Source organism: Nicotiana tomentosiformis, chromosome 7, assembly GCF_000390325.3.
Source record: "Nicotiana tomentosiformis chromosome 7, ASM39032v3, whole genome shotgun sequence".
NCBI classification, from domain to species: Eukaryota; Viridiplantae; Streptophyta; class Magnoliopsida; order Solanales; family Solanaceae; genus Nicotiana; species Nicotiana tomentosiformis.
Window position 1 is genome coordinate 2438225 of NC_090818.1, and position 11079 is coordinate 2449303.

Consider the following 11079-nt stretch of genomic DNA (forward strand, 5'->3'; position numbering starts at 1 on the left):
TCAAATTTTGCACATAAGTCATAATTAATATTACGGACCTACTCCAACTTCCGGAATCGGAATCCGACCCCGATATCAAAAAGTTCACTCCCGGTCAAACTTTCCAAAAATCATCTAATTTTCCAAATTTCGCCAATTGACGCTAAAATAACATGCGGACCTCCAATTCAACATCTGAATACTCTCCTAAGATCAAAATCACCCTATGGAGCTATAGGAACTGTTGAAACTCCATTCCGGAGTCATCTTCATATAATTCGAATTACGGTCGATTCCTACAACTTAAACTTCCATTTTAGGGACTATGTGTCCCATTATACTCCGAAACCAAAAATAAATCCTCCCGGCAAGTTACATAACCACAAAATGAAGTAGAGGGAGCAATAACTAGGGGTTCGGGGCTACTACTCTCAAAACAATCGACCGGATCGTTACACCACCCACACTTTTCATCATTGCATTTCAAAGAATATCTTGTTGAGCCTGATCTAACAACCTTGAATTCAAAATGTCTTTAATTATTATATTTGAAAAACAGTTAATTATACTCTTCTTTTTGTCAAATATTGATCCCACTTTTATTTCATCCAACGAAGCATTTTCTCTCAATATTATACTTGGGGATTCTTTTTGTTTCTACTTTGACCTTCGTCTAGTTAGTTGAGTGAGAATTTTTCAGTAACTTCTTCAATTACCGGTGCACTCTCTAAGACTTGAATACCCAAAGCTTGTTGGTTGTCAATCTCTATAATGCTTTGTCCTTCCACTTGAATTGAATTAAATGTTTGAAGCACCTCTTCAATTATTGGTTCAAGTTCAACCACATCTATTTCTATTATCAGTTGGCATTTGTCTTGATTTTTTTGTTGAGTTTCTATGTTGACATGTTCAAAGGTGCTTGTAGAGCCAAAAACTCTTTCCGAAACATCAACAATGAAACGACAACCCTTGAAGAGTGAATGATTTTTTAGTAACTCTATACATGTGTGAAGATCTAAATATTTGGATACAAGCATTCCCTTGCTTGTTCCCAGGTTGATATCAAACCATACTATTGCTTCAAACTTGTCTCTATCCAATTCAATAACTTCAAAGGCGTGGTTGACGAAATCTTCAAATCGAATTGCCTCAGGTACTAGAACAAGCTTTGTTTGATGATCCAGATACTTATAGTCTTCGGTCCATCTTCCATTGAAAGCAACTATAATACATAGTGTATCCATCGTGCAAGTCAAGAAAAGGAGAAATTCAGGACACTATGTCCTTAATATTTACACAGTAGTCATGAAGTTAAGGACACGATGTCCTAAACTTTATCAATACAAAATGCAAATACAAGACACTTTGTCTTTAATATATACACATAAGTCATGAAGTTAAGGACATAATGTCCTAAACTTTATCAATACAGGTTGCAAATACAGGAAACTTTATCCTTAATATTTACACAATAATAATGAAGTTAAGGACACAATGTCCTAAACTTTATCAATACAAGTTGCAAATCCTTAATATTTACACAACAATAATGAAGTTAAGGACACGTTGTCATAAACTTTATCAGTATAAGTTGCAAATACAGGACACTTTGTCCTTAATATTTACACAACAATAATAAAGTTAAGGACACGATGTCCTAAACTTTATCAATACAAGTTGCAAATACAGGACACGATATTTTTAATATTTATACATCGGTCATGAAGTTAAGGACACGATGTCCTAAACTTTATCAATACAAGTTGCAAATATAGGATACTTTGTCTTTAATATTTACACAACAGTTATAAAGTTAAGGACACGATGTCTTAAACTTTATCAATACAAGTTGTAAATACAGGAAACATTATCAATACAATGGAATCCAGAAAAGGAAAATAAAAATATCAAATCCATTGCATCTTATTCTCCAGCAACCAAATAAATATCTACACAAACACACAAAAGCATATAGAGATATCTGAAATTTTAGAACTTGCTGTAATTTTATGGCGACGATCAAAGTTATTGTAATCCACACAAACACACAAAATCATTTGAAATAGGAGGAGAAAGGAGGAGAAAACCTTCTGTAATTTGGACGATCAAAGTTTGACCGAAGGTTTCTCTCAACTCTCTGCACGTAAATAAGCTGAGCAAAGGAGCGAAGGTATCTCTCAACTCTCTGCACGTAAATAAGTTGAGCAAAATAGCGTAGGTTTCAGCGAAATACAATATTATAGCAGAGGGGTATTTTCGTTCGGACGGGTAAAAATTTATTAAAGCAATAGCTAAAGACTAAAAATATTTTAAACCATGGCTTAAAAATAAATACATCTCTTATTAGTGGCTAACTGTGCACTTTGCCCAAAGAATATCATTAAGGTGGTTTAGCCCAACAATTTTCTCTACATTATTTGCTTTCTAATCTTTATTTTATAAGAGTCTCCAATTACTTTCAACTAAAATTATCGATCTATTCCAATTTTAATAGTTATTCAAAGCGCCTCCCAATGAATTCCATAGTTATTCAAAGAGCCTCCCTATGAATTCAATAGTAAAAAGTTAGATTCGAAGCGCCTCCAATGAAGCTGATACAACAAATAGTCCGATCATTATCGACCACCCAACTACCACTAGCACGCAGCAGTCAAAAGATCCAAATTTACAGTCAAAACCTAAGGTGCAGTAGAAAAATGCTGGGTCTCAAAACGTCAGGACCTGCACCTCCAACACCTTGCTCTCACTTCTTATCCCCCAATCCTACCCCCACTACTTTTCGCCATTTTAAGCCTTACTCCTCATTTCGTTCCATCAAAATGTCAGCTGAACAAATCGTCGAACACGTTGTGCTCTTCAAAGCCAAGCCTGATGTTGACCCTTCAAAGCTTAGCGCCATGGCCAACAACCTCAACAGCTTAACTTCTCTCAGCCAAGTCGTTCACCTCTCCGCTGGTCCCCTCGTTCGCGACAGATCTTCCTCTTTCTCGTTCACTCACATCCTTCATTCTCGGTACAAGTCAAAATCCGACTTGGCCGATTACTCTGCACACCCCGACCACGTCAGCGTCGTGAAGGAGTACGTGTTACCGGTGGTTGATGACATCATGGCCGTTGATTGGATTCCGACTGATTTCTCTGGCCCAATTGAGGTCGCGCCTGGTTCGGCGTTGAGAGTGACGTTTCTTAAATTGAAGGAGAATTTGGGGGAAAGTGAGAAATCACAAGTTTTGAGTGCGATTGGGGGAATTAAAGAGAAATTCCCTGGGATTGAACAGTTGACTGTTGGGGAGAATTTTTCTCCGGGTAGGGCGAAAGGTTTTTCGATTGCTTCCATTGCGGTTTTCAAGGGAGTGAATGAATTGGAAGCTCTGGAGGCTCAAACTGAGCTGGCGAATGAGCAGAAAGAAAAGGTTAGAGATTTTTTGGATGGTGTTGTTGTGGTGGATTATGCTGTTCCTCCTACTCAATCAGCTAGCCTTTGAGTAAATATCAGCAAGTGAGGTTATTCTTGCCTCTAACTGAAAGTCAATTTGCCGTTGTGCTTAAAAAGCTTAGTAAATTTACTTTGTTGGGGTGTGACTATGATTTGCGTTTAAACATGGCTAATAATTTCAGTTATCCTTCGTTGTTGAAATGCATTTCTTTTTGCATCTTGAACTTTTGCAAAGGTGTCCTTTTTATGGCCTCTTTATAATAACATTTTTACATGCTTTTCATTCAATCAGGTTTTGAACTTTCCATTACTATTTTGCTTCTGTAGCCATACTTAAAAAGCGACTGTTGTATAAACTACAATTGTGATGTTTTAACAGGTTGAAAACTTTGGTCATTTTCCAGGATGGCATAAGCCGGATATGGACTAGAACACCTTGCATCATTCTGATAATGTTTGATATGGATATTTTGTGTTTTATATAAAGAAATTACAGTTTGGGTATATAGTTTTTTGAATTTGTAGATTGGGAGGATACTTTGATGGATCTCGTAGCTAATGGCATATTCCTTTCAACCTTCGCTAGTGAGAAGGTAAAACTAGCATACTGGTACCGATAACCCTCAAGTAGAGACCATAGTTATGATTTTACTCCCTCCCGAAGGATGTCCACAATTTACTTTGTTTATCCGTCGAGGTAGGTAGTCCTAGCAACTACCTTGTTCGCTCGTGGAAACTCCTAAACATATTTATATGATTGAACATAGTATTTTTACATAGCTTATACTTATTGTTTTCATGGCAGGCTAAGATGAAGCTCCTATATCATCGCATTGTTATTCAAATACAACATACATGATATATTTGTGATATGATCTATGACTGTTTCCCTTTACTGAAAATGGGGATCTCTACTTTGTTTCAGAATAATGTATGCTGGCATTTTTTCTTGCTTGTCTCCATGACAAAACGGTTGTGGATAAGCATTATGAACTCAGTGAGCTAGCGAACTCACTTTTTACTTTTGTTGTTTTTATGGAGTACATATGCCATCGAGGACCTCCCTATCTAGAATGAACGAAGTTGATAGTACTTGTGAGCCTCGTTTGGACGAAGAGTCTTTATCATCTATTCTCTTTTCATTTAAACTACTAAAGTTGCTTCTTTAGTCGGGTTCATGAGTACTTTTGGTGATGGACCTTGTATTATTGTGTTACAAACCAAAGGTTATCAGTGGTTGTGACTTGAGTTGATGGGTGCTTGTTGTGTAATGTGATTTAGTTGAGACAAGAAAATTTGGATAGTCCTAGATGTAGGAAATTTTGATCGATTATTTGTAAAATTGCAGTTAGGCTTGCTTGGAGACCCTACTCCCTAAGTGCCATCATGGCCATTAATTGATGCGGATATCCAGTAACAAATGGAGCACACATCAGTAATAAAACCTCAATTATGGTTACGTAGCTGACCATTCCCATAGCCAAAGTACTCAGAACTAACTAATGGAGCAATTCTAAGAGTTCAAAAAAGGGAGGATTTATAAATGACAAAGATTTTGCGCTCATCACATTTCCTTAGGGCGAATCTCTTCCCCGTGTTGAATAAAACAAAGATACAAGGAAATAATTTTAGGATAAAAGGAAGACTTCTCTGTATTGAGCAAAAGAATAGAACTTCTATTTTATTAAAGAAGAAGAACACTCAATAAACTAGAGGAAAGCTGGAAGAAAAGGATACTTTGAAATTGACTGGACTGGTGCCTTTTATAGGCATACACTGTAACAGCTTTTCCATGTCTTGCTGCAGAAGTCCACAACAGTCACCAAAAAATAAGGAAAACACTAAAGACTCGGTAAAATAAAACTACCAATATCTATCCTACTAAACTAGTAAGTCAAAGTAAATACTAATGGGTAAAAGCTGGTGTTGCTATTTTAACGCTCCCCCTCAACATCAGCTTCCATTTTTCTTTTTATCATTCCTAGTTGCAAACGAAACCTTCCAAACTTGTTGATACTCAAGCTTTTAGTGAATAGATCTGCAACTTGATTCTCTGTATCAATGTACTTCAAATTGATTTCTACTTGCAAGACTTTTTCTCTGATAAAGTGATAGTGCACCTCTACATGTTTAGTCCTAGCATAAAAAATTGGATTCTTTGCAAGATGTATTTGCTGACTGGTTGTCACAATACAATTGAATTGCATAATCTGTTGGTTGATTCAAGTCAGTCAACAACTGCGTAAGCCAAGCGCTCTCTTGATCTGCCATTGCCGCGGCCCGGTACTCTGCTTCCGTTGTTGATAAAGACACAGTTGGCTGCCTTTTGCTACACCAAGAAATTGCTCCTGATGCAAGCATAAAACGTATCCAGTAGTTGAGCGTCGAGTATCATGATCTCCTACATAGTCAGCGTCGCAATATCCAACTAGCTTGTAATCTTCACCTTTCTTATACAGAATACCATAGCCAAGTGTATTCTTCACATATCTCAAAATTCGACTAACTGCTTCAAGATGAGACTTCTTTGGATTTTGCATGTATCGACTCATCACACCAACTGCATAAGAGATGTCAGGACGAGTCAAGGTTAGATAGATTAGACTACCTATCAGTTGTCGATACATTATTGCATCTTCCAAATCTTTGCCTTCATGTGCACACATCTTGACATTTGGTTCTATCGGCGTCAAAATTGACTTATATTCAAGCATGCCAAATTTATTCAACAAGTCTCTGGAATATTTCTGCTGATGGAGAAGTATTCCTTCTTGATTTCGATCAACCTCTAGACCAAGAAAATGTTTGAGCTGCCCAAGTTCTTTCATCTGAAAACGAACTAAAAGATTCTCCTTTGTTCTTAGGATTTCTTCTTGAAAATCTCCTGTTATGATTAGATCATCCACATAAACTAGCACTATAGCTAGTTTTCCTCCATTAGCCTTGATAAACAAACTAGAATCTGCAGGTGTTACCAAATAACCACTGTGAGTCAAAAACTCAGCAATCTTACCGTACCAGGCCCGTGGAGCTTGTTTTAATCCATATAACGCCTTCCACAATTTGCAAGCATAGTCAGGATGATCTTCATTATGAAAACCCATAGGTTGAACCATGTAGATCTCTCGATCTAGCTCTCCATGTAAAAAAGCATTTTTAACGTCAATCTGCCATAAGTTCCAGTCTTTGTTAGTTGCAAGTGCAAGTAAGACTCGGACAGTTGTGAGCTTTGCTACTGGACTAAACGTTTCATCATAGTCTAGTCCATATTGTTGAGAAAATCCTCGAGCTACCAGACAAGCCTTGTGTCTCTCTATGGATCCATCTGCTCGACGCTTTATCTTATAAACCCATTTGCTAGAAATGGGTTTCACATCTCTTGGCTTTGGCACGAGCTCCCAAGTCTGGTTTCGTTCTAATGCAGTAATTTCCTCTTCCATAGCTTTAGTCCACTTCAGATTTTGAAATGCTTCTTCAAATGTCTCAGGTTCTTTTGCATTTGCTTCTTCTACTATGGCAGCATTTGCATATTTGAGATTTGGCTTTTTGGTCCTTGTTGATCTTCTGAGTTGAGTTGGTGCAACTGCTTCACTGGACTCGCCTTCATCACTTGGTCGTTGGTACACACCAGTTCGCCAAGGATTTTGAGAAATACATTCTTCATCACCATCAACATTTTCATCTTCATTGCCACCGGCATTCGTCTTCTGCTTCATAGGAACTTAATTGAATTTCAGCAGATTTCAGCTTTTCTTTGAAATCATCAGAATCCGGTAATGTCTTCCTTTTTGAGGACCACCAAGAAGATGCTTCATCGAACACCACATTTCGGCTCGTGTAACACTTTCCTGTTGTAGGGTCACAACAGTTCCACCCTTTCCTTTGTCCATCATATCCCACAAATATGCACCTAATAGCTTTTTTCTTGCTACGTAAATGATCAGGAACAAATACATAACAAACACATCCGAAAACTCGAAAATAGCTAACAGAAGGTTTCGTATTCCACAACTTCTCAAACGGTGAAAGAAAGCATAACCTTTGTTGAGGAAGTCTGTTAATCACAACGGATGCTGTCTTCATTGCTTCTGCCCAAAATTGTCCTGGGACATTTTTTGCGTGAAGCATACTCCGACAGATTTCTGCTAGATGCCTGTTCTTTCTTTTCGCTACACCATTTTGTTGCGGCGTGTTTGCACACGTGAATTGATGACGTATTCGATATTCCCGAAGGAAGTGAGAAAATTCATTTGAGGTATATTCCCCACCATTGTCAGTCCGCAGGCAAAGAATTTTCTTATCAATTTCTGCTTCAGCATCCTTTTTGAACTCTTTGAATTTTGAAAATGTATCAAATTTTTCCTTTAAGAAGTAAATCCACACATACCTGGAAAAATCATCAATGAAGGTGACCATATATTTCATCCCACCAACAGATGCTTGCTTGACAGGTCCGAACATATCAGAGTGAACTAATTCTAATGGTTCTTTTGCTTTATATTTTGACTCCTCATATGGCAACTGATGCGCTTTACCATACTGACAGCCTGTACATATTACATCTTCTCTAATTGCAAGTTTGGGAAGACCCTTCAACATTGACTTTTCTATCATGACACTTAGCTTAGAGTAGCTAACGTGACTCAGTCTCATATGCCATAAGTCTGCAGTCTCGTCCTTCCTCGTCTTGTCTACATACGCGGTTTCTCCCGACATCACATAGACGGAATTCAATCTCTGTCCCTTTAACACTGGCTTTTTTGTAATCTCCAGGTCATGAAATATCATTACATCTTGCGGACCAAACAGAACAAAAAGGCCCGACGATGTTAATTGTGCTACCGAAAGAAGATTTTTCCTCATACCTGGGTGATAAACATTTTGAAGCAACATCGGGTCAGCACTATTCTTTGGAGACACTACAGTCTTACCGACGTGAGCTATCGGTAATTTTGTGTCGTCGGTTGTCACCACCTCACGATCCCCCTTGTGCTCAGAGAAATTTTGCAGCTTCTCTTTATCACCAATCATATGATTTGAGCATCCTGAGTCAACGATCCAGTCGTTCTCATAATCAATATGTCTTGAGGTTGTTGCTGTGAGAGCTAACTCCTCTTCTTCTTCAATATCCCAGTCATTTGTTACTGTAAGAGCTAACTCCTCTTCTTCTGCAGCAAAGCAATCACTTCTTTCCTTTGTATTGGAAGTAGTAGCATTACTCTCTACCGACCTTTTCTTAGACCAGCAGACATTAGCTTTATGGCCCTTCTTTCCACAGTTGTTGCATTTCCCTTCAAACCTTTTGTTGTTGCCATGATTCTTTGGAGCTCCCCCTAGACGATAACTCCATTCTCCTTGATGAGCTTTTGTCTTGTCGTCATTTCTTTTGGATCCACAAACATTGTCCTACTTGAAGTTCCCTCTGCTTTTATTGGTGTAGAGCGCTTCCTCCTCACCCTTCTGTGGAACTCCCATTTGCTTACCCATGGCTTCTTGACCAGCAAGCAAATTCTCAAACTCAACAAGTGATGGTTGATTTGGCCATCCTTGTACGGCAGTAATAAAACCTCTGAATTCAGATCTCAAACCATGGATGATTATTCTTTTCATCCTGGTTTCGCCAATTGGAGTTGTTGGATCCAATTCTGAAATTTCACGGCATATCGACTTCACCTTGTGAAAGTATTGCGCAATGCTCATATCACGTTACGCTATCGACAACAACTCACTTTCTAAAGGTTGTAGTCGTGTGTCATTCTTCTTTGAAAAGAGTGCAGCTAGCATGTCCCAAGCTTCCTTTGGTGTTGTAGCATCTTGTATATGTTCCAGCACGTCTTCTTCAATGGTGGTTTTGAGGGCAAATAACGCTTTGCCTGCTTTAATCTTCCATTTTCGCAGGGCACCATTAGGTTCTTCTGCCCCCGGTTTGACTTCGCTTCCATTAATGACCTCCCAGAGATTTTGGCCTTCCATGTAGGAAATCATACATGTCATTCATGTTTTGTAATTTTGATGGTTGAGTTTTTTAATTCCACCTACGGCTTGAAGCTCAGTCATCCTTCTGTGAGACAATAACTTTTGCTCAAGAAAAAGAAAGCTGTCACCAACAACTTATATGGTCAAAAGTGTTGTGTGACTTTACCAAAACACTTTTCCTCTCTTCTATAGCCTAGCTCTGATACCAAATATGTTGAATAAAATAAAGATACAAGGAAATAATTTTAGGATAAAAGGAAGACTTCTCTGTATTGAGCAAAAGAATAGAACTTCTATTTTATTAAAGAAGAAAACACTCAATAAACTAGAGGAAAGCTGGAAGAAAAGGATACTTTGAAAGAGACTGGACTGGTGCCTTTTATAGGCATACACTGTAACAGCTTTTCCACATCTTGCTGCAGAAGTCCACAACAGTCACTCAAAAATAAGAAAAACACTAAAGACTCGGTAAAACAAAACTACCAATATCTATCCGACTAAACTAGTAAGTCAAAGTAAATACTAATGGGTAAAAACTGGTGTTGCTATTTTAACACCCCGACACTATATGACAGCGGGATGCTTGAAGCTTCATGCACCGGGCTGCTTTTTTTTATAGATTTTGCTCCTGAATGAACTACTGCAGGGCTCATTAGTACCATGAACTTCGCTGACTCTACACAGGAGGTCCTTGTCGGTGTTTGTAACACTCTATGTAAAACAGCAATGGAGAAAAGTTGAGTTTCGACAGCTAAGTGAGTAGAATACGCTTATCCATCATCATTTTTTAATAAGGACCAGTATTCTAAAAATATAGTAGACGTCCTTTTATAATAATAGTAAAATGTCGTAAAGCATATCACAAGTATATCATGTATACAGTTTTAAAATAACAATGTGGCAACAAGCATTCATCATTTTAGTCCTAATATAAGCTTTATAAGATATTGTGTCGCAATCAAATATAAATGCTTAGAAGGTTCGCAAGAATGAACCATGTAATTGATGGGGCTCCCCTACCTTGAGAGAGAGCCAAAGTCAAATTATCGCTGGTCTAGGAGGATATCGATAGCGGTGTGCTAGTTCTTCCTTTCGTTCTACTACTGAGGGTACACCAGGTCTAACGAACCTCTCGTCTTGTACTTCTTTTTTATAGTTGTAGTACTAGTGCTATCCTCCTCGTGTTTCCTATTTTTAGGTCGTTATTATTATTTGATGTTTCCGTTGCTTCGGTCATATTATTATTCTGGTTGTAATTATTGTTTTTCTTTCCGTAGTTCCTTGTTATAACTGCAGTGATTTTGCTTTCATTAAGCCGAGGGTCTACTGGAAACATCTCTACCTTCATAGGTAAGGGTAAGGTTTGCGTACATACTATCCTTTTCAGACCCCATTTGTGAAAAAATATTAGGTATATTGTTGTTGTTGCATTTTTAAAACAATATGGGGCATTCCCGTTTTAAAAAACAATATAGGGCATTCCACTTCGTATTGTGAAATTGGCTTTAGAAAAATACTTGCACAGTCAATGCAAATATATTAAGGTAAAACATCTCAAGATAACATTTTGGTATAGAAGATCAGCATAGTTAAGTCAAAACTATGTCAATATCATATGATGTAAAGAACTTGTCAAATTTTACAGTAAGATATTTCGTTTATCAAATCCAAATAAATGCAATAAGTTT

The 11079-nt window shown here is 37.8% G+C and overlaps 1 protein-coding gene and 1 long non-coding RNA gene across 2 annotated transcripts; both read left to right on the forward strand.

Moving 5' to 3' along the window:
- The first annotated feature begins 2498 nt into the window (after positions 1 to 2498).
- LOC104092833 (stress-response A/B barrel domain-containing protein UP3-like) lies at positions 2499 to 3703 on the forward strand. Its single transcript, XM_009598511.4, has one exon. The coding sequence runs from the start codon at positions 2565 to 2567 to the stop codon at positions 3462 to 3464; it is 900 nt and encodes a 299-aa protein (XP_009596806.1). The 5' UTR covers positions 2499 to 2564; the 3' UTR covers positions 3465 to 3703.
- A 166-nt stretch (positions 3704 to 3869) lies between these two features.
- LOC138896405 (uncharacterized) lies at positions 3870 to 4663 on the forward strand. The gene is made up of 2 exons (XR_011409453.1): positions 3870 to 4008; positions 4221 to 4663. It is a non-coding gene; the product is annotated as an uncharacterized lncRNA (long non-coding RNA).
- Positions 4664 to 11079: the final 6416 nt, after the last annotated feature.